Source organism: Meles meles, chromosome 13 (assembly GCF_922984935.1).
Source record: "Meles meles chromosome 13, mMelMel3.1 paternal haplotype, whole genome shotgun sequence".
Taxonomy (NCBI): domain Eukaryota; kingdom Metazoa; phylum Chordata; class Mammalia; order Carnivora; family Mustelidae; genus Meles; species Meles meles.
Genome location: NC_060078.1, coordinates 87,428,146 through 87,450,902, shown reverse-complemented (window position 1 = coordinate 87,450,902; position 22,757 = coordinate 87,428,146). Strand labels below are relative to the sequence as shown.

General features: G+C 63.3%; 1 protein-coding gene across 2 annotated transcripts; it reads right to left on the bottom strand.

Annotated features, from left to right (window-relative positions):
- Positions 1-13,335: 13,335 nt before the first annotated feature.
- On the bottom strand, positions 13,336-17,003 carry VENTX (VENT homeobox). 2 transcript variants are annotated; one of them, XR_006821295.1, is made up of 4 exons: positions 16,772-17,003; positions 14,866-15,026; positions 14,349-14,785; positions 13,336-13,886 (listed from the first exon to the last, which is right to left on the bottom strand). XR_006821295.1 is itself a non-coding variant. In XM_046027683.1 (3 exons), the coding sequence occupies exons 1-3, from the start codon at positions 17,001-17,003 to the stop codon at positions 14,405-14,407; spliced, it is 774 nt and encodes a 257-aa protein (XP_045883639.1). In that variant the 3' UTR covers positions 14,008-14,404. The 2 variants fall into 2 exon arrangements, 1 of the variants encoding a protein (XP_045883639.1); XM_046027683.1 differs by lacking the exon at positions 13,336-13,886 and having other exon boundaries at positions 14,008-14,785.
- Between the last annotated feature and the right edge of the window lie 5,754 nt (positions 17,004-22,757).

Sequence of the window (22,757 nt, the reverse complement as noted above, 5' to 3'; positions counted from 1 at the left end):
AAAAAGGCTCCCAGCGGGCAGGGGTCCCTACTCCTTGGTAGCCAGGGAGATGGTATGCGCCCCCACTGATCATGTCTCCACCTGGCCTGACACACCCTTGTATCTGGGCTGTTACCTGGAGCTGGTTTCCGGGACTTGTTTTTAAGTGAATCCCCTGGGGAAAGGGGAACAGGGACAGTTTCTAAATAGTTCCTTATGAGAGAGAGAGAACCGGCCAGGAGGCACACGGAGACTCATGGCTGTCTTGGCCAGAAGCCTGGGCACCAAGGTGTGTGGAGGGTGGATGCTGCGTCCAGGCGGGGACCCATCCTGGAAGAGCGCTCCTCTGCCTGCTGGGCCTGGGAGGGGCGGTCTGCCCCCCCCCCGGGGAACGAGGACCCACGGGGTTTGTGGGGGTCTGCGACGAAGGGCACGTGCTTGTTCCTAGTGTCAGGAGCTCACCCTGCCCCTGCAGGAGCCCGGCTGCTGCCTCCCACTCTCCCGTTGCTTCGCGGGCACCCTGGGCCAGACCTGTGCAGACGACACCCGTGCGCTCCTGAGGCTGCTTGGTCTTGTAGAAAGAGGAGGCTGCCGTGTGTGTGTGTGTGTGTGTGCGCGTGCCCGCGTGCGCCAGCCTGAGTGCAGGGTCGTGCCCGCGCTCCCCGGTGGAGGTGACCCTGAGGGCTGGGTTTTGGGGTAGAGACAGAGGATGGAGCTTGGGGATCATGGCCCCGGTGACGGTGCCTGGAGACAGGGACCACTTCCAAACGCAGGCCTGGATTGCTGACCAGCAGGCCCATGGCATCCTCTTTGGAGATGGAGGATGGGGAGGGCTGTGGGGACCGGCAGGGAGAGGGGTGTGAGCCCCACCTGGGTGAAGGAACAGCTGGGTGTGCACCCAGCACAGGCTGGAATGAGGAACAGCCCTTGGTGGGTGTCTGGGATGCGGGGGCGGGGCACATCAGACCCCATCTCTGGAGGGCCTGATTCAAGGGCCTGAAGCCCCTCGGATCAGCCCAGCTCCTGGAGAGACAGCCCCCTCACCCCTGCCCTGGACAGCAGAGCCGGTGGTCAGGTTAATGGGCAGTGGGTTCTGAGCTCTTGGCTGTGGGCAGAGCCGATCCCGGCTGCCCCCCACCCTGGGGCAGTGATGGGGGAAGCTACCAAGCCACACCGCATAGGGGGCAGGACCGTGGGCTGGTGCTCACCCCTCTGGGCTCTGTCTGGGAAGCCCCGGCCCAGCAAAGACCCCAAAACTGAAATCCCAATGATGGTTCCTTTGGGGGCTCCCTCTGGCCCAGCAGCACCCATGACCTTGGGAGGTCTTAGCCTCTGTGGGGCTAGGGACTGATAGCCAAGCCTGGGTGCTGGCCGGGGACTTCACAGGGGACCCAGGTCAGGAGGCGTTGTGGGGTTGGAGCCGCCTGCGGAGAGCAGACTCCTAGTGCCCCCTCAGCCCTCCCCAGGGCGCTTGCATCTTGGGGTGCCGCTCAGAAAAGGCTGGCGGGGGGTGCAGGTCCTGGAGGAATGGTGTGTGCCCCTGCAGAGTCGGGGTTCCCGTGGGGCCAGTACGAAGTGGACGAGTGAACGTGGGGTGCTGCTGTAGGCCCTGCCCACCCCATTCGGTTTACCTGAGAGTGTGACGTCTCTCACGCCCGCCTCAGGGGCTCCTGCCAACGGTGAGCAGGTGGGAAGGTGCGGTGCTCCGCAAGCCCAGAGTGTGTGCCCCCCCAGGAGGCGGACGTGGAAGGTCGCCTCACTGCCGTGTGCTCATGGCGGCTCACAGTGGCTCACGGTGGTGGTGAGCTGCCCGCTGGCCAGGCCTCCTCGGGGAGGAAGCCGTGAGTGACCCCAGCCAGGAGCTGTTTCCCAGGTAACCCTACAAGGGGCCAAGCTTAGGGTAAATTTAGGACAAAATCAGAAGCCAGGCCAACCCCACCCTGTAGGGGCCCTTCCTCTAGTTCGCCGTCTAACTTTCCGTTGGAGCAGGGGGTGGGCGGGCAGCCTCTGCCAGGCCCACAGGCCAGCAGACCTCAGTTCCTGCCGGTGATGTCCCTGCACGGAAAGTGCTAGAAGCAAGTGAGTGCCTGCAGGAGGGATTCCGTGTGACACAGACCTTCGCTCCCTTGTCCGGAGACGGAGGCAGAGCAGCGCGGGCGGAAGGCGGGTCTGAGCGCAGAATCCCCGGCGGCTTCCCCTCGGGGGCGAGGCTCTGGGCCCCGAGCAGCCCCACGGACACGCTCCCGGCGGCCTCCCTCCCCTCCGACCCGGTTTCTGGCCATGGGCTCGAGACCGCTTGCGAGTGTAGGTTGGCGAACTCCGGCTTTCTCCCCGCGAGCAGCGCCCTCCCGCCCCTGCCTGCCCAGGCCCGACAGCAGACCGTGGGCGCCGGGAGCTCGGCCGCCCGTTCGGTGCAGATTTCTGCGTAGATTTCTGCGTGTGTGAGGTCATTTTCTAGACGTTGTCAGGGAAAACCCTAGATGCACAGCGGTGTCGGTGCGGACCAATGACTGGAAATCCGCTGGCCAGGAACGCTGAGTGCACCTGAGGCCTCGCCTGCCCCTGCCCAGGGTAAGCCACGATCTGGGGCGGCTTGGGCCACGAAAACCCACTTCTTCGTTTGTAAAATGGGGAAGCGAAGCTGTCAGGGCGCAGGGTGGCCTGGGCCTCACTCCCGCTCCCCTCCACCCCGTCCCTGAGGGCCTGTCCCAGGGGTGATACCATGTGGCCTATGCAGGAATCATGCTTGCTTGCTTGCTTGCTTGCTTTAAAGATTTTATGTATTTATTTGACAGACAGAGATCACAAGTAGGCAGAGAGGCAGGCAGGGGTGGGGGGGAGCAGGCTCCCGCTGAGCAGAGAGCCCGATGCGGGGCTTGATCCCAGGACCCTGGGATCATGACCTGGGCCGAAGGCAGAGGCTTTAACCCACTGAGCCACCCGGCGCCCCGGAATCATGCTTTCTTGACTCAAAAATGGGCAACGCACTGCTGGGGTTTGCAAACATGGCTGCTTTGCACCTGCACGACTGGCAGGCGGGCTTCCCCGTTCCCTCCCCACCCGCGAGGCCTGGGGATTCCCACTTCAGCTGGAAACCTGTGAGGTCACTGCTGCGGGATCGAGGGTGGGGGAGCGGGCGGTGGGCAGAGACCCGGCTTGGTCTGTGCTCCATGGGGAGCCCCTGCCCACCCGGTGCCCCTCCCTGCCTCAGGAGTCTATGTTTTCATGAATTCTGAAACAGCAGGTCCAACTCTGTGCCCACTTTTCCATTCCCAGTTGTGTTTGCCGGTGAGGGCCGGAGTCTGGGGAAGTACTGCGCAGGTCTGAGCGGGACGCACCTGGGGGGCGGCCCCAGGAATCTCACGGGCCCCACAAGCTCCTGATGGCTTCCATTCAGGCAAAAATGTCATTTCACACGGGTGTGTGGTGCCAGGGGCAGTGGTGGGAAGCGAGGGAGGAAGACCCTCTCTCTGCCGGTTTCAGCCCCCAAGCACCCCTAGGAGCAGAGAGACGGCATCCCCACCCTCCTGGCACAGGCCCTCTGGTGGCAGAGGGGAGGAAACCACGGGCAGGATAGGGAGTCGGGGTACTAACTGGAAATGGGGCAGAAATAAGAACGGGGCATTGTAGAGGGGTGTGGTCAAGGAAGAAGAAATGGCTTGAAGAAAATGAGGTTGATAGTTCAGGAACGGCAGCACGAACAAAGGCCCTGGGGCAGAGAGCCAGGGGTCAGAGGGCTCTTGTGCTATGGCCTGCGGGCTAGTGGGTTGCGGCTTGGGGAGACTTTGCCCTGAGAAAGGTGGGAGCCATTGGCAGGTTCTGGACAAGCGAGGGGCTCAGCATTCTGTCAGGGCCTTGTGAGCCCAGTGGGTTGGGGCCTATGGGCTGGGAGGCCCCCGAGACAAGCCCAGGTGGACAAGGCCCTGGAGACAGTCCCAGAGTCTGAGAAGTCCTGCTCTTTGGAGGTGGAGCCAGCAGGACTGGCGGTAAAGGAAAACTTGGAACAAACGTCCTCAGCATCACTGATGAAACACGTCCAGAATTCCAGATAACAGAGAAAGGGAGTCTTTTGCTAAAAGCGCCGTCCATAAAGCTGTTCCCAGGCAGAATGGAAACCCCAAGGTCCAGGGCTCGCGTGGGGCTCAGACGCTGCGTGAGCTGCTTCGGTTGCCCTCCTGAGCTGGGGACCGGTGGTATCGGCTCCGCGTTTGTGCCCAGGCTCCTTCACAGCATAGGACTTTGCATATCTTTTTGCAGGGTTCAATATTTTGTAACTTTTTTTTAAGAGAGAGGGAGGGTGCACAAGCAGGGGGAAGGGCACAGGGAGAGGGAGAAGCAGGTCCCCCACTGAGCAGGGACCCTGACGTGGGGCTTGATCCCGGGACCCTGAGATCATGACCTGAGTCAAAGGACTGAGCCACCCGGGCACCCCTATTTTGTAACTCAACATTTTTTAAGGGAAAAAACACTCAAGGATGCACAGAAGGTGTGACAACGTGAACTGATGATTCGAAATGCACCGTCGGGCATCCTGCTTTTGTAAAACTTTAGAAATTTACTTAAAGTACAAAGTTTAGATCAAAGTTTGAGTGACCCCACGTGCTGAGTTAGGACTGGGAGTGAAACCGCCGGGGAGTACTCAGGAGGAGACCCCGCTGCGCAGCGAGCCGCCCAGGCTCAGGCCGCTGCCCTCCCTGACCGGTGCAGGCAGACCGCTCCAGGCCTGGGAATCGCCCCACCGCGGGGGCCGCCCAAGGAGGTGAAGGCGTGCCCGGAGCGAGGCTGGTCAGAAACCAGTGCAGGGACCAGTGATGGCTTTTGGGCGCGCACGGTCGTCTCTCCTCCGCTTTGCTCTCCATCTCCGCAGTGACAGGCTCTGTGACTGGGAAGAAATGGAAAACGCTGGTTCTCCCCGGCTTGCCTGGCAGATGCGGAGATCTGAACCCCTGCCTCCGGGCCCCCCTGACCAGGAACCACAGAACCTGGTGGCAGGGGTTGGGGGATGGGGCATCCTGCAGGCTGGCCCTGCCCCCGGGGAGGGGTGGGGACCTCCCAGGCCCTTCTGACTACTCCCGCCCCCCGGTGGCAGGGGAGGGAACAGCAGGTCCAAGTAGGGGAGTGGCGCTGCGGGGGGCGGGGCGGAGGTTGTCGCCATCCCCTGCCTTTGTCAGACCCGCCCCTAGACTCCTGACCCTGCTTGGCACGGTGCCAGCTTGCCCGCCCTGCCCCCTGTGTGCAGCCCATGCTGGGCAGATGGTTGGGGGGTGTTGAGCCCTCTCTGGCTCCCAGAGGAAAGCTCACCCTTCCAGGCTCGGCCCCAGGAGCGACCAAGAAGAACTGAGTGTGGTATTCAGGGGGTCCCTCCTCAAAGACCATGATGATGCCCGGGGGGCTGGCGTCTCAGGAAGGGCCCACGCTCCCCACACATCGCCCCAAACCTTCCGAGTCTCCCGTCCCCTTCTACCCGGTGTCCCGGTTCGCCCCAGCCCTGCGCAGCCGCCCCGGTCACTCTGTCCTCACTGTGTCCTCACTCTGCCGTGGGGAGGAAAGCAGGGGCTCTGCTCACAAGCGTTTCCAGGCCCAAAGGCCTCTGACCCCGTCCTCGCTTCTCCAACACTCCCTTCACCAGCCTTCCCCACTCAGGGGCCCGGGCCCGGCGCAGTTCATGGTTGCTCCCAGACACACTCCAAGTGCACACGGGCGTGTAAGTGCACGCTCGGTCCCCAGAGCGCCCTCCTTGGCTCCCCCCACCCATGGTCTCCCACCCTGACCGTTGGGATTGGTCCTCTTCTCCATGGGCCAGAATCGCACAGAGCCACAGGTCCCAGAGCTCCTTGCCCCGTGGCCTTCAGCCCTGCAGCCAGCACAGGCTGGCCCCAGCCCAGCCCCCTCTCCAGATCCGGGGTCCATGCAGCCTTCCCAGCTCCCACCCAGGGCAGGGGGCACCCTCCAGCTCCCACTGACCCGGCCAGGCAGTTTCTCTGATTACAAGGAGAGTGGGAAGGGGACCTCTGGAGGAGCGCCCGGAGCAGGGAGACCTGTTTCCTATCCAGCCTGGCCCGTGTCCCTGGACACTAGGCTCACCTTGCCAACCTGGGCCTCGGTTTCCCCCTCAACAAAGCGAGGCCAAGGCCCAGGGCTGCACAGGCCCAGCCAGAGCTGATGCGTGCAGGGACTGGCCGTCTGGCCCGCAGCATTCCCAACTCCTAACTGACCCCAGGCTTCTGCCAAGGAACCTGCACTACCACTGCACATCCCGAGCCAGAGCCTGAGGAAGGGGGTCTCTCTGTGGGTCAGCTGGCCCAGGACCCGAGAAGGCCCTGAGGGAATGGCAGCAGCCATGCTATGGGGAAGCTGGAAGGTGACAGGCCCCTCCCTACACCTCGGGGCAGAGCCCCTCCTCCGTGGGAAAGAGACCCTGGGCTGCCAGGTCACGGATGGTGGTGACTGAGCTGGGGTTGGGGTGAGTAGTTGGGAACCGGGGCTGAGCCGGCGTCCAGACCCCAGGCGACGGGGTGGGCCTCGTGTGTGCCACCGGGTGTGAGTGAGAGACCTGAGCGTGAGTGTGGAGCGAGCGCGCACACACGTGCTTGTGTGAACGCGTGTGCACGTCTGCGGGACGGGCCCAAAGACCCAGGCTCCGGGCCGGGAGCTTGGAGTGGCTCCCAAGGGCTGGAGGTTGGGCTGCCCGGTCAACCGTCCTAACAAAGGGCCCCAGTTCCTCAGGGGGTGGGGGTGGGGGGTGGTCCCGGAAAGGCCAAGGGTGCCCTGGGAGGGGTTTGTGCACAGTGGCCTTGGAAGGCAGAGGAAAGTTCCCATGGCCGGGCCAGTGTTCTGATACGGCGCGCGGGAGAGGAGAAAGAAAATATCAAGGAGCCGCGATTATCTCCCCGGAGAGGGAGTCACAGGACACAGCCTTGAAACCTTGACGCAGACAGAGGCAGGGGCCTCCCAAGCCAGGCTTAACCCTTTGCTTCCCCCCATCCCTTCCCGGAGGCCCATTGGTCCTCCTTCAGAAACTTTGGGCACAGGCCCCACCTGGCCGACCTGGAGCACATGTCCCGGGGACCTGGCACCCACACATGGCATCCCATGGGGACCTTCTCACTGACGTCGCACTAGCCTCAGGGAACCCCCAGGAGCGCAGGGATCCCTGCCTCTCCCCACTCAGTGCTGAGAACGGAGGCGCAGACTGGCTTCCAGTTAGTCCACTGCCTGAGCCCTGGTCCAGCCATAGATGAGGGTGCTCGGACCCCAGATTTAGCAAATTGAAATTCAGGACACCCAGCTCAATTCCAAGCCAGACCAACGAGCAGTTTTTGTTGTGACTCTGACCTCTGCTCCCCACACCTCTGTGAAAGGTTGTGCTCGCTCTAGTCTGTTAGGGGCCAAGGCTCTCAGTGCTCTGGGTAGGCACCCAGGGGTGGGCACATAAGCTTTAACCTCAGGTCTCCAGAGGGCTCGGCCATTTCCAGCACATCCTTTGACAGGTGGGGAAACTGAGGCCAAGAGAGGCAGCGCATGCCGTGGTGCCGTGATGAACCCTAATCTAGGCCTCGGCGGCTCCTTTGTGGAGAGGCGGCCCACCCTGCCTGACTGGGCTGGAGAGAGCCTGCGGAGCCTAGCCCAGAACTGCAATGAGTCAGTGACAGTACAGGGCAGGCTGGGGTGCAGACAGGCTGGGGTGCAGACAGGCTGGGGTGTAGACAGGCTGGGGTGCGGACAGGCTGGGGTGCGGACAGGCTGGGGTGTAGACAGGCTGGGGTGCGGACAGGCTGGGGTGCGGACAGGCTGGGGTGTAGACAGGCTGGGGTACAGGCAGGCTGGGGTGTGGACAGGCTAGGGTGTAGACAGGCGGGGGTATGGCCAGTCTGGGGGGTGCTGGGCAGGCTGGGATGAGGGCAGGCTGGGGTACAGGCAGGCTGGGGTGTGGACAGGCGAGACCGAAAGCTCTGTATCCACAGACTGTGGGATGCCCTCTCTGGGAACAGACCGGGAGAATGCAGCTCGAGTTAACAGCAGGCTACCTTCTGGGGGTTGGGAGCCCCCAGTGCTGAGCAGACACAGACAGCTGTGGGAGAGCCCCTCCCCACCCGGAATAGAGCACAGGGAGGGAGCAGGTCGTCTTGAAGGCCACCCCTTATCGCCTGGCAGCTCAGAGCCAAGCACGTCCTCCCAGGGCCAACAAGGATATTTTCTGTCTTGTAGGCAAGGGAGGGCCAGGCCCAGTGTGTTTGGAGTTGTAGGGGCTGCTCTTGGGGTCCACGGTGCCCAGCGTTTAATTGGACCTGGCAGGGGGGTCCTGCCGCAGGTGACAGGGACCCAGGCCTGCACGGACTCCAAGGGGCTGGCCAACGGGCAGGCTTCCTGGGGAAGGGGTCTGTCTAAAGGACCCAGGAGAGCTGTGAGGACCCCACACGAGTTGGGGCCTCCCTGGAATCCAGCCTCTGTGTCTGCCCACCCCGGAGGTGTCCTCACCACGTGGGGGGCAGCGTACTGGCATGCTGGAAAGTCTGGCCTGGAGTCTCCCTGGACAGGTGGGATCTGGGCTGTGCAGCCCCGTGTGCCTGGGGCCCGGCCTTCCCGCTCCAGGTTTGGGTTTCACTCAGCGCAGGGAGGGGGCAGGCAGGGTGCACCTGTTGGGCAGTGAGCAGCCCCGTGTCCCCCTGCTTGGGCTCCCCCAACCTGCCAGGCGGACGCTGGACCTCCGTCCATTCCTCCACCTCCGGGACCACCAAGCTCATAACTGCGGAGGCTGATGCCCCGAGCATTAGGCTGTCCAGGGGCCACAGCCAGGTGGGCTCCTGGGATTGGACCCCCCCACGGAGCACCCAGCGTCTCAACTGCCTCCTCCCTCTGACCATCTCCACCCAGCAGGCTGCGGAGGGCCTCCTGGGCACAGACTCCACAGCGTCGCCCCTCGCTCTCCGCAGGCAGTGGTCTGGTCTTCTCTCCCGGCTGGTGGGGGACTGGCCACCCCACCCCCAAGGGTAACCCCTGGGCTCCTCCAACTTGGAAGGGAAAGGCAGGCCAGGGGGATCGTGAGGTGACCGAGGGGGCCGGGGACACCCAGCTGTGGGCAGGTTAGGGGCCTTGGGGGATGCTGTGGCTTTAGACCTTTCTGGACCCTGGAAGTGCTTTGTCCTGAGCAGGCGTGGACTTACACTCAGGAAAACAAGCTTAAGGAAACCAAGTGCCGAAGTCCCCGTCCTCTGGGGCACGGCCTGTCCCCACCCCACCGCCCTCGCCTCCTGGTCTGTCTGTCTGTCACCGCCCTGACCTCTTGCCTCCTCCCCTCCTGAAGACCCACCTCCAGGAGCTCAGGGTCAAGGGTGACAGTGTGTTTCCCAGAAGCTCCGGGGCAGGATTGAGTCTGACCCCAGACCCGAGCAGGACCCCTGTGGAGTTACAGAGAACAGTGGCCAGAAGGGATGGCCCCTGAGCCACCACTGGGCTGGAGGACTGGGGCTCAAGGGGGCCCCCCATCAACCCGAAACTCAGCAGGCGGCTGGCTCCCTCTCCGGCCAGCACGAGCGAGGGTGTGGGGTGCCCCTTCTGGCAGAGGATGGGGGCTGACACCCTGCTGTGCCTCCATCACGGCTTGGGAGTATCTGTCCCTAACCCCCCAGCTGCTGGCTCTGTGCCTCTGTGACCATCAGCCCGAGGCAGAGGCTTGAGGCCAGCGCCAGGGACTGTCCCCCGCCAAGGCCCTGGGCCTGCAAATGCTCTGCTCCAAAGAGAGGCCCAGGCCACCGCGGTGCGTGTCAGGAGGGCCTGGGCCAGGCAGCAAGGCCCACGTGTGTTCGTGGGAGGCCGATGGCCATGCTCTCTCCCGGCTTCCCTCACGTGTCCACCTGTGCCCCTGAGGGTCCCGCCCCTGCCCACCTGGAGGCCAGCCTGGTGAGAGATTCAGAGCAGCAGCAAGCCCCGCTCTACAGGCCAGGGTGGGGGTTCCCGCTGAGGTCTGCGTGCTCGCGTGTGCTCGCACAAACACCACCCCTCTCCTAGGCAGGTGCTCCCAGGCCACGGAGGGCACGCAGGGCAGCTCAGCTCCTGCCGTGTGGAAGCTGGTGCCTGGTCAGTGCCCATCCAACTCTGTTCACAGAACTTTGTGACTGTGGGGATCAACAGAGCTGGGGGCCAAGTCTGAACCAGGAGGATCTCCAGGTCCCCACCTGTGTCCCGGGCTCCCTGGGGTGTGCGGTCTGTCCCGCCCCTGCAGCCTCTTCAGCTGTCCCCTGGGCTCCCGTGGTGTGTGTGTGTCTCTGAGTGGTGGTCTTGGGTCCCTGCTCAGTTGCCCTGGGTGTGTGGGGCCCAGAGAGAGCTGTCCCCTCCCCCATCCTCAGGACTCCTGGGGGGGTGGTCTCCCCAGGACAGGGGTCTGGGACTCAGTGCTCAGGGGCACCGGTGGGGAAGGGAGGGACAGGGAAGAGGTGGGCACTTTCTGGGCCTGACGTGAGCAGAGCAGCGCGTTGGTGGATGAGGCTGGCCAGGGCTGGCTGCGTCCCAGGTCCCAGAGGCAGCCCCCAGGCGCCGTGGTCCCACCACCCGCCTGCCGGGCCCAGGCTCCGCGCTCTGCTCCGGGCAGGTCTTTGTGCCCCAATCTCACAGGCGTGGGGGTGGACGGGCTCCTTGGCACGGCTTGGCCTGGAACCACATGTGACTGCCGCTGCTCTGTGGGCCCCAAGGTCGCTGTCTCCCATAAATGAGGCAGACCAGCCGGCAGAGGCAGAGCTCCAGCGGCAGCAGACGGGCTCTCCTCCATGCTCCCAGGCTCCGCGTCGGCGCCGACTGCCCGGGACCCGCGGCCTCCCTGCTCGGTGCCAGACCTCCGCGGCCTCTGCTCACAGGGACCCTCCCTCGCCCGGGACCGGACCGCGGAAGCTACTCGCTGTTCCTTTTTCCTATGCATATACTTCTTTGCGGATCTGGCCTGAAGAGGTGTAGGCATGGGAAAATGGGGCAACGAGGTCCTCCTCGCCACCGAGCCGCCCCCAAGCCCGTGCTCCCCGCGTCCCTCCACAGGCCCGCCGGCGGAGCACGGGGTTCTGTGTGTCCGGGAGGGGCCACCGTGGCTGCTCTTTGCCCCCGGGCCCGGCGTGCCCCCGAGAGAGCCCCAGAAGCTGCAGGAGCAGGACGGGGGGCGGGAACCCCACGTGGGAGGCTTCTGTGGGCGGGAGGCTGGGGCGGCGCAGAGGCCGCCCTGGGGTCAGGGTCCTGGCGATTTCTGCTCTTTGCAATGGACACTTCTGACCAGAAATGTCAATAAAGCCAATTTCGCATGAACTCAGGTGTGATGTGTGAGCTGAAATCGCAGCTGCCCCGGCTGGCCTCCGCTCACTGCCGGCGCGTCGGGGGTGGTCGCACGGGGGCCGTCTCAGTCTCGGAGGAACTTGGTAGGAAACATCTGGACATGGACCAGAGGGGCTGACCTGGCTCTGGGCGGGCGCGGGCAGGAGTGGCAGCAGGGCCCCGTCGCCTCGGGCGGGCGTCCCCAGGGTGCCTGGGAGCAGCGGGTGGGCTGGGTGGGCTGATCGGCCACAGCCCCCGCGGGTCAGGGTGGGGCCCCTCGACCTAGGAGCCTGTGGTCTTAACTTCCTGGTGTAGAGAATGGACCGAAGCCTCAGGAACCAAGCGTTTCCACAACCATCGTGGGCCTTTGTCAGCTAATCGGCCCCGCAGAGGGAGCCATCACAGGCCCCTTTATCAGCGGCCGGTCCCCTAATCTCATTTGATCCTTCCTTCCTCCAAGCCCATGGCCTCTGGGAGGGGGGTCGGGGGTGGGCCGGGCGGGAAGCAGGGTGGGGCCGTCCCCGGAGCCCCTCCTGGTGCCTCATCCTGTGGGGTCGCGGGGAGGGCTCCCAGCGGACCCTTCTGAGCGCCTCAAGCAAGCAGGTAGGCCAGCGGCGCTATGTGGACGTGCTGGACAGGGCCTGGCTCCAGGGTACTGGGAGGGTCATCCCTCAGCCCGGCCGTGACTTTCCCCAGGGTTCTGGGCTGACTGTGGCTCACAGGCCTCACACCAGCACTGCGTGGGGGTGGGGGGTGGTGGTCCCAGCTGACCGACCACTTGGAACTGGGTGGGCTGCTGCCTTACGACCCGCGGAGAGCTGCCCTGGTGGGCTGGGCCGCTGCTGAAGGTCGTCCTCTCACATCCTCCCACATTCTCCCGCAACTGCGGCTGCTGGGCAGTGATGGGGTCCCAGGGACAGCCCTCCTTCTCGCCCCGGGTGCCCACAGAGTAGAGCGTGTGCAGAGAGTAAGAGGTGTGTGTTTTCACCATCGGGGGAGTGCAGGGTCCCCACGGACACCCCAGAGCAGGGGGCGGTGGGCAGCAGACAGCCTCGGCTAGCGGGTGGTGGGGTGCGGCTCACTGCCAGGGGCCCGCCGTGTCCCGCCTGGGCGTGCCTCTTGTCCGGCCAGCGCCCCAGCGGCCCCGCCGGCCACTTGCTGTGGTTTTAGAGATGTGCTGGAGGACACAGGCTCCACGTCCACAGACTGCCACCCAGCCCACGGTGAGACCCAGCCCACGGTGAGACCCGGCCCACGGTGAGACCCGGCCCACGGTGAGACCCTGCGGGGAGGCCTGCTTTCCCGCGGTTCAGCCAGAGGTCGCCACCGCTGCCTCAGCTCCCTGACCCCCTGAAAAGTGACTTCAGAGGAGCCCCAACTGGGGTCCATGGTGAAGTTCCTATTTTCTGTAAACTGGAATTTAGGTTTTTGGCGAGACCATTTACACATGTGCTTCCGTCCGTGCTGAGCCTGAAGGTGAAGCTCTCTTGGGCTGCTCACAGCTGAGGGGGACCCGGTGCCCCACCGTGGTCTGAGCAGCGTGGGGAGGGGCTGAGGAAGCCCGGTCCCACTAGTCAGTCCCACCCCCGAGCCCGAAGGTGACTGCTGGCCGTGAAGGCCACTCGGGTCATAGAGGAGACCAGGCGAAGGGGTGTCCACTGCCCATTAGCGAGCTGATGTTCCATACACGTGATGCCCCAAGCTGCAGGGCGAGTGGGTCCTGGGAGCAGAGGAGACGGCCCAGACGCCCCGGTCACACCGGACAGAGGACACAGGAAACACGAGACACTGTGACTCAGCTTCCCTTGGAAACACTGGGCAACTTGGAAGCAGAAGGTAACTAGATGCTTGAGTTTTTAGGGGTGTAGAAAGAAAGAATCCAGTTAGGGTGTTTTTTTTTAATCTTTTATTTATTTGACAAAGAGAGAGAGATCACAAGTAGGCAGAGAGGCAGGCAGAGAGAGAGGAGGAAGCAGGCTCCCCGCTGAGCAGAGAGCCCGACGCGGGGCTCAATCCCACCTGAGCCGAAGGCAGAGGCTTTAACCCACTGAGCCACCCAGGCACCCGTTAGGGGTTTTTGAATCAAAGATGAAAACACACAAAGCTCAACAGTGTGTGTTGAAGCAAAGCCTGACTCCCCAAGAAATCCTCGGGAAAGGGCCCGACAGGATGGCACAGGAATGGCAAGTGATGGCGTAGCGGCCGTCCCCACGAAAGGGCTGAGGCTGTGGCCTCTAACAGGCCTGTAGCTTTGCTGCCCCTGGACAGGTCTGTTCGGACGCCCAGACTCCTGCTGCTGGAACTGAGCAGAGAAGCTCTCAGCGTCCCGTGGCACCCTTCTTCCTGGCAGGCACCCAGGAGCCCAGGACAGCCCGGTCAGAGGGACTGGTGAGAGGTCGAGCCCTCGAGCCAGATCATACACGGGTTTGGATGCCGGCTCCCCACGTTTTTCTGGCCAACAGGAAAAGCAGAAGGGCCATGAGAGGCACCCCGCATTCTGACCAGACTGCAGGGGCTCTACAGACACAGCAGAGCTTGCCAACCCCACTGGCGTCTGTCGCTGCAGTGGGCAGGCGGGCATTCTGTATTCCTCCCTGGTTCCAGTCGTGGGGTCACTGTTAACAGGAAAGCTTGTAAGCATACAACACAAGGAAGTCCCCATCTTAATTTTTTTTTTAAGATTTTATTTTTAAGCTCTACGCCCAATGCAGGGCTTGAACTCACAACCCCGAGATCAAGAGTTGCATGCTCCACCCAGCCAGGGACCCCTGAATCTTTATTTTTTCCAACACTTTATAATGAATAAATTACCATTCAATCATGCGCTATAAGCCCAGCACTCATCAAGTCCACTTCTGGCTTTTGATTTTGTTCACTGACCATCATTTCATTCTTAAACTAAGCCTGGAGTAGTTTTCAGTGAATGTCTTCAACTGTAACCCTCCGGAACCTTACAGTGGGTCAGGGTTCCAGGTCCCGCGTGTGGATGGGCACAGAGCTCACACCCGGTGCCACTGTGATGGAAACAAACAGTGAACGGCTCTCCGGGGAGATGCCAGGCGCCACACTGCACGCACCTGCTCTGGGTGGACAGCTCCCGCTCCTGCCCAGGCCTCGGGCTTATCACACATCCTCAAAAGGCATCCCCGGTCTGGGGCAGGTCACACTGGTCCCAGGGTCCCCTGGACAGGGCCGGACCCAGCGTGTGCGCCTGGCCCCCAGGGTCCGGGAGGCAGAACATCAGAGGCTGTCTGCTGCCCGCGGCCCACGCCAAGGCCAGGGAGGCTTGTTCCACTTGGCAGGGATCCCAAATGGAGCCAGGGGGCTGTGTCAGAGCGGGAGGCCCCAGTGGGGATGCCCAAGGGCACAGAAGCTGCAAGCCACTGCTGAGGGCAGAGTGGGGTGGGCAGAGCGGCACCGGCGGACAGAGCGCTCCGGTGAGGGGGCGGCTGAGCCGGGAGTCCTGCAGCTGGCGTTTGTGTTTCATCCGGCGGTTCTGAAACCAGGTTTTTATCTGCGGGGAAAACGCGATCAGAGCAGGGGCAACAGCCGCCGCACGTCCCGGACGCCCGCCCGGCCCGGCCAGCCCCTCACCTGGACCTCGGAGAGCCGCATGTCCCGGGCCAGCCTCCGGCGCTCCAAGGGGCCCAGGTAGCGGCGGCGCTGGAAGGCGCTCTCCAGGGTGCTGACCTGCTCCGCGGTGAAGGCCGTGCGCACACGGGGAGCCCGCAGGGCGTCGGCCTCCCTGCTCCACCCTGGGGAGGAACGAAGGGCACTGAGTCCCCCGCAGGAGCGCGGGGCCTCCCGGCTCAGGCGGCTTTCTCCGCTCTGCCGTCCCACCGTGACTGGGCACAGCTGCGGACGGATGCGGCTGCCCTCCCCTCCCCTGCCAGCTTGAGCATGGGGTGGAGTCTGGGGACACTGCACTGAAGGAGGCCCCCAGCACAGCTCAGCTCGGGTGCAGCCCATCAGCCTCCGCCCCTGCACACGGACCCCCCAGCCCTCCAGGGAGCGGGTCCTTTGGCCTGCACACAAGGAACCCAGGTCCCAGGGGCGGCCCTGAGGGCAACAGGGCCTTCATCTGACGCCCCCAGGCTCCCTGCCACCTACTGAATCTGGGACTAGTTTTTCTTTCTGATTTTACATTTATTTATTTTAGGGGCGGAGGCGGAGGCAGAATCTCAAGCCAACTCCTCGTGGGGCCTGAGGTCAGGACGCGAGTCAGGCCCTTCGCACAGCTGCGTCCCCCCGCACCCCGTGTCCGATTTCCAAATCAGGAGGCGGAGGAAGGCAGCGTGCGGCGAGCGCACCACCGCGTCTTCCAAGCACGACTGACCAAGACGCCAACAGGCTTTGTGGGGGAAGCAGATCTTACAAAACTGATTCTAACACTTAGCTGGCTGTGCAGGAGGACACGTGGGGCTTTGCCGGGGGCGGGGTAGGGGTGACTCGTCAGCATGAAGGATCTGGACGCAGGGGTGACCGGCTGGGTTTTTTCTGTGCGGGGCATACTGGTCGCAAAGGATAAATTTAAAATTTTACTTCATGAAAGTATAAAATCCTTCCATAAGATAAACTTCTTCAAAAATGAAAACTTAGAGGTGTCTCGGTGGCTCAGTCGTTAAGTGTCTGCCTTACGCTCAGGTCCTGATTCCAGGGCCCTGAGCTCGAGCCCACATCAGGCTCCCTGCTCAGCGGGGAGCCTGCTTTTCCCTCTCCCCCTCCCCCTGCTTGTGTTCCCTCTTTTGTTATGTGTCTCTCTCAAATAAATGAATAAATAATCTTTAAAAAAAAAAGATAATATCAACCCCACTTTGACTACATAGGACTTTAAAGCTAAAATCAATGATTACACCAAAAAGACAGAGAAACCCTCATCAGCAAAGTACAAGGCTAAGACAGTCTTTAGGAAGCCACCAGGAGGGGCGCCTGGGTGGTTCAGTGGGTTAAGCCTCTGCCTTCCGCTCAGGTCATGACTCCAGGGTCCTGGGATCGAGCTCCGCATCAGACCAATAGGGTTCCAGGTCCACTGTGAATAAGCAGAAATCTGGATGCCATGCCAAGGCGCCCAGCTTTGAGGGAAGATCCACAAGGACCCCTCTGAACAGGACAGCTTTCACAAGCTTTAGCCCTGTGACTCCTGCAGAAACGGGCCCCAAGGACGTACTGCAGAACCGGAAAGTCAGCCGCAAGGGCGAATGTCAGAGTCCCAGCTCCCAGTGCGGAGCTGCCGCAAGGATGCGGTGCCCCACCCCCCCGCCCCGCCCGAGCCAGAAGAGGTGGGTGGGGAAGAGGAACCCCCAAGGGACGTGAGGAGGGAAAACCCCACTGTGGCTTTTGCTTCCTAGAGCAAGTTATTTGCCCGCCGGAGGGTTAGCTGGAACCTCCAACCCCAGCCGTGGTAAGAATGTCCCCACCTCCAAAGGCCTCCCCCTGAACCCTCCCGGGCTCCCGTCCAGTCTGGGAAGGCAGCAACCTCCCCGCCTGTCCCCACACCTACCCGCCGTGGGCGTCCCCAGCGAAGACACTTCTGAGGGCTTCTCCTCCGTGCCCCCAGTCTGAGGGAGCTCCCTGCCGCTGGATACCCTGGCTGGAACAGAGAGGCTCCTCCAAGAGACTTCGGCGGGCCTGGAGGTGTGTGACGGCCCCACACGGCTGCTCTGGGAAAGCCAGTCCACGGAGCCAAACTGGGATGGCTTGGGGCCACTGGGTTGGGCAGCGGAGGGAGACATGGCTGTGGGGCCTGCCACAACGTTCCCGGGATAGATGACGGGGGTCAGGCACAGGGTCCTCAGCAGGTTCAGCCGAGCTGAGTGGCCTTTATAAGCTCCAGAGGAGGGAGCGCCAGGCCGGTAGGTGTAGATGGCTCAAGTCCCCCACCCCCCCAGATAAGTAGCACCTAATTGCCTTCGATTCAGAGGCACAAAGGAGGCCATTCACACCTCCCCCGGCTCCGAGATGTCTGGAGAGGGGCGGGGCTGTGGCCACCGGTTAGGCGAGCTGTGGAGCTGGAGGACTGGTCACATCCTTCCAGCTCCCCCCAACCCCCACCTGGGCTGGCCCCCTCCCAGCTGAGCACCCATGCTGCAGGCTTGTCCTCGAGGGGATGCGGAGCCACCTCGTTTCCCACCCCGCGGGGGTCCGCGGTGCCAACGACGACAGGTGTGCTCACCTGCTGCAAGCGGGGGGGGGGGGGGGGGGGGTCTGCATTAGTGTCCCTAGGACCCGGCAGGGGGGCGGGGGGTCCCAGGGCAGATGTCCGGCAGGGTTGGAGGGCAGGCATTCCTGGGTGAGGACTCCAACCAGACAGGGAGTCCTGCTTTTATCTGGTCACTCCCTCTCAGATTGTACTTCGTGGCCCCCCACAACCCTACTCCCCGCCCTCGACCTCACTCTGGTGCCGCAGAGCTGGATTGCAGGGACAGAAAGGGGGGTGTCTGCCCGTTGGGAGTATGGATTCCTCCGTGCTCTTCCAGAAGGACCCCAGCAGGAAGGACTGAGGAACCACTGTCCTCCCCCTCCCAAAGGCTGCCCCCACTGTGGTCAGCACAAGCCCAAAGTCGCCAGGGGACGCTGGAGCCCCAAGCCCAAGGGGTACAGAGTCCTCACTCAGGAACGGGCTGCGTGGGGCTCCAGGGAAGGGTGCCGAGTCCCTTTGGGGTCATGCTCGCCTCCCACGTCCTCAGGTGGCCACCACCTCTTTCTTCGGACGCGACCCCCAGGACTAGCAAGAGTGGCCTCGGGGGCGAGTGCCCCCCCCTCCCCCCGCGGGTGTGGTTGCCCCAGCCCACCCCCGGCTCCTGGGGGCGCTGGCGCCAGTCTGGGCGGGACCGCCGGCCTCTGCGCCCACCCTGCCCTGCGGGATCAAAGGCCCCTCGGGCCTGGCCGGGATTAACACCCCCAACCCCGCCTTCCGAGCCTCTCAGGCCGGGCAGGGGGTGAAGTCGGAGTCCGGCGGGCGCGGCGGGATGGAGCAGGCGCTGACCCCGGGCCGTGAAAGGTCAGGGGAGGGGCCGCGATGCGTCTGCGCCAGCCAGCTGGTGTCCCGGTCCCCGCGGCTGCCCGCGGCGTGCGCCAGTGTGACCCACGCAGGGGGCGTGGGGGCCCCGCGGTCGCGCCAGCCGGACGAGGCCAGTCACCCTCCCAGACCGCTCGGGCCGGCTGAGAACCTCCGCGGGCACGAGTGCGTCGCGCGCTCAGAGTCGCGGGGGCGACGCCGGGGTCAGCGCAGCGGCCGCGGCCCTGGAGCGCGCGGTGTCCTCCCTTCCCATCCCGCCGCCGGCCGGGGGTCCTCCTCGGGGCGCCCTGCCCTCGCCCGGGGGTGGGGCTCGCGTCCGCCGGGGCCTCCCCTCCCCCTGCCGTCTGGGTCGCCCCCGCACTCGGGCCGGCCCTGCCGCGGTGTCGGGCTCTCCCGCCGAGTGGCCTCGGCTCCGGCCGCCGACCTCCCCCCGAGTCCCGCACCTGCTCGCCGCGGAGACGGGGCGCCCCGGCGGACTCCCGGCCCTGCAGCCCCAACCCCGACTCACGCCTACGCCCCGTTTCCGCGACGGGACCTTCCCCGACCCGAGCCGGCCGCCCGCGCGCCGGGGCCAGTGTCCGGCCGCGCGGGCGCCTCCGCCCCGCCCCGCCCCGCGCGCCTCCGGGGCCAACCCGGACGCTCGCCGAGGGAGCCCGCCCCGCCAGGACCCCTTCTCCACGCCCACCCCATTAGGAGGCCCAGCGCGGCGCCCCGAGCTCCGGGGGAAACCGAAGCCGCAGGGCCCCCGCCTCCCCGCCCGCCACAAGCGACCTCCGATCGCCCACCGGGCGGCCCCTCCCCTTCCTTCTCCGCCCCTCCCCCTCTCTTCGCCCCGGAGCCCCTGCTCTTCAGACTCCGCGTCGGCCCCCCCACGCCCCTCCCCGGGCTCCCCGCCGCCCCCGCCCCCGCCGGAGCCCCCCGACGTCCTGTTTGTGCTCCTGGTGGAAAGAACCTCGGTGTGCGCTTGGAACGGCGTGGACAGGACCCCACCCCAGCTGGGTGGGGGGTCAGATTCCGGGCTGCCGCTGTGATGAGGCAGAAGCACCCCCAGCCCCTCCCTCGCGCCACACGCAGGGCCACGGGACACAGGACCCTCCGGCTCTGTGTACTGAGGCAGGCCTGGGGGTTAGAACCCGAACCAGGCGGGGTGCATCAGGTCTCCTCGGAACGGCAGGGAGTGCGCCGTACTGCTGATGCTTCTGGGGCCTGACCGTTCTGGCGGGGCCAGAAGGGCCCTTGAGAGAATGGCTCCGAACCGAGGGCTTGGAAAGTAAGGGAAGGAATGGCGCGCCCACTGGCTGTCGCGGAGGTGGGAGTCACACTCGCTCTCCAGGCAGAAGCGCTTGCCGGCCGCCCAACAGCTAGACCCCAGCAGATTCCCCAGCTGCTGGTGATGGAGCGGAGGCCTGCCTCCACCACGAGGCCTGGCAAGCCACCAGGACAGTCAGGGACTCTGTGGGGCTGGCGTCTGCACCAGGCCAGGAGGACACCGACAGAACCGTTGCCTGTGAAATCGGAAGAACAAAAAATGTTAGCATTTCTCTAGAACTATCACAAGTGACTGTTCTGGGAGAGAGCAGCTGTGAATGAGCCCTGGTGGGCACCACCGAGGACAAAGGGTACTCTGAAGGGTACAGTGGACTCGGCCCTGAATCCCAAGGCCGCCTGCGTGGTAGATTTGACACGCGCCCGGGAGCTTGGCTCTAACAGAGCACCGGGGGCTGGAGGGTTAAACAGACACGTCTTTCTCCCAAGTCTGGAGGCTGGAGGTCCGAGATCAGGGTTCCAGTGGGGGCCACCTCCTGGGCAGCAGCTGGTCACTTCTTTGCTGTCCTGTCTCTCTTTAGAAAGCACCAATCCCAGTGAGGAAGCTCCACCCTCACAGCCCAAACCCGACCTAAAGGCCCCACCTCCCAACACCATCAAAAGGGGGGTTAGGATTTCAGCATAGGAATTTGGGGACGCAAACGTCCAGTCCGTATAGAGCACTATGGTTTCTTAGGGGCAGAACCGCTGTGGGAGGTCAAGCAGGAACCAATCTTGCAGTCAGAGGGGCTGGCCTCCAGGGGACATCACAGGAGGGAGAAATCACGGATACCTTGAAATTGGAAAAGGTGGGGGGTAATCAGGCCGACCACCGGCCTCCGGCAAAACTGAAGGAATATAGAGGAGGCTGTCCTACCTCCTTATAAATCATATGAAAGATAAATTTACTGGGGTGCCTGGGTGGCTCAGTGGGTTAAAGCCTCTGCCTTCAGCTCGGGTCATGATCTCAGGGTCCTGGGATCGTTTCCTGCATGTGGGGGGGTCTCACTCAGCGGGCAGCCTGTTCCCCACCCCCCGCCTGACTGCCTACTTGTGATCTCTGTCAAATAAATAAAATCTTTAAAAAAACTATTAAAAAAAAAAAGAACACGAAGCGGTTGGCTTTGACTTGAAAAACAGAAGGCCAGTTGGCTTTGACTTGAAATGCAGATTTCAGAGCCTGCCCTGCCCCAGAGCTGAGTCGGAAAGCGGCTGTGGTTTGAGTGTTGCAAACACCGAAATGTTGATCCGTAGAGCAGTACACAGAGGCTGTAATTAGGGGAAGCAGCACGGAGGAGGCGGTAATTTGGACAGATAAACAAGGACGACTGAGAAGACAGCAATTTCAAACACGAAATCACAAAGGAAGTTTACTTTTGTTAGGGTTTCAGGCTCAGCTGGGCACCAGAGAGAGCACAGGGGCGAGGGCTCACTCCAGACAGCAGCGCGGACACACGTGGGAGTAAAACAGCGGCACCCAAGTCGATAGGTTCTGTGCCGATTTGGAGAAAACACATTGAACATTGAGGTCTTCTGGTACAACCGCACTGATCACCAGAAAAAGGTTAGCTCACAAGGGCCTGGACAGTCCTGGTCCTTGATGGGTCAGCACGATGTGACAACACGCACACGTCACTCCTGAAGGGAAAGGTGCCGGGCTGGGCGGGCAGGCCCCACAGCAGGGAGGAGAAGACCCTTGGCCACAGAGCTTCCTAGGCTGAGCTGGTGAGGGACGCCGGTGATTCCTGGCCCTCAGTGCAGCGGCGAACAGAGCGTCCCCTGGGGCAGGGGGACAGCAGGGCGCGGGTGCACCCCCTGCAGCGCACCGTCAGGCAGATGGGTTTTTCTGGGTGACCCCAAGCATCTCAAACTCAGTACCTTCCACAGATTTCCTAGTTACGAAACAGCCTTTCTCCAAGGCAGAGGTCCCTGGTGACTGGAGTGAGGCCCACACTTCCAGGCATTGTCCCTAGCCCGGGGGTGGGGGACGTATTCGCCCCAGCCTGTGGCTCTGACATTTTAGGAGTGGGGACTGTGTGTGTGGGTCGGTCCCCAAGTGGGAATCGCGCCACAGCCGCTTGGAGACTCAGGGCCCACGGTGTGGACTCAGAGCCCCCCAGGACCCACCGTCAATGCACAGCTTCTGGGGTTGGGGAGGCCACTCCTGCTCCCATTTGTGGATCTCCGTAGGCCAAGGAACTGGGGTCTCTCCCCCTCCACCTCCAGAAAAGGCCTTGGGGGAGATGCCACCCCACCCCACCCCCAGAGGCCCCGGGACTGCGGGAACCTTGGAACACAGGCCGGCAAGACCATCCAGACCTCATTCAGCTCCGCCGCCCAGTCTCTGAATGCGCCAGGCTGTATTGTGATGCCGGCCCGGTGCCCCGGGCTACTTCCTTATCTCCCCGGGGGAGGGAGCACCTCCGGGCCCACCCAGTTGTCCTTTCCAACCGGCAGAGGGCAGGGCCACAATTACTATTTGGAAAATGCTCCTGGGGCGGTTTGGGCAGGTCCTCTCAGACGCGCTGAGACCTGGTCCTTGACCAAAGTCGAAAGTTTCAGAGCCCCTATCCGGGCTGTCCCCGGCCCACCCACAGCAATCACTGCCCTGGGGACAAAAGGTGCCTTCCCTGGCAGCTTCATTAGCTCTCCTGTTCCTCACTTCTGAGGAGCCGTTCCCAGACCAAACTCGGCCGTGAGGCTCAGGCCTGCCTGGAGCAGAGGTTGGACTCTGGGTACACCCCAAATGCGGCCCAGATCAGGCTGAAGCAGCACAGTGGAGGGGACCCCTGACCACCCCCCCCAGCAGGACTCCGGGGGAAGGCCAAGGATGCTCCCCCACCAAGAGGGGTTCTACAAAGTCCTGGGAGATGGGGAAGCCAGTGTCTTACAAGGACCCCAATTTTGGGTTCTAGTGATCCTTGTAAACTGGCCTAGGAGAGATCCTAGCCAGCATCCCAGTACACCCCAGCACCCGGGCAGCCCTGGCCGCCCAGCAGGGCCCATTCGTACCCAGCACAAGACCTGCACATACTCACAGAATTAAATTAGAAATAAACAATCTTTATTGAGGATACCTAGATTTGGAGTAGGGGAGGGTCACAGGGTGAGGTCAGGGCAGAGGGGACACGGTGCTACAGAAGGAACGGGTGCAGGCCAGGCC

What these genes read in the sequence shown, in the direction of transcription:
- VENTX (XM_046027683.1), bottom strand. Translation starts at nt 17,003, where the DNA reads ATGTCTCCCTCCGCTGCCCAACCCAGTGGCCCCAAGCCATCCCAGTTT. An exon ending in GCTGGGGACGCCCACGGCGG is followed by an intron (nt 15,027 to 16,771) that starts GTAGGTGTGGGG and finishes GTTCCTCCCCAG; the next exon opens with GGTGGAGCAGGGAGGCCGAC. An exon ending in TGCGGCTCTCCGAGGTCCAG is followed by an intron (nt 14,786 to 14,865) that starts GTGAGGGGCTGG and finishes TTTTCCCCGCAG; the next exon opens with ATAAAAACCTGGTTTCAGAA.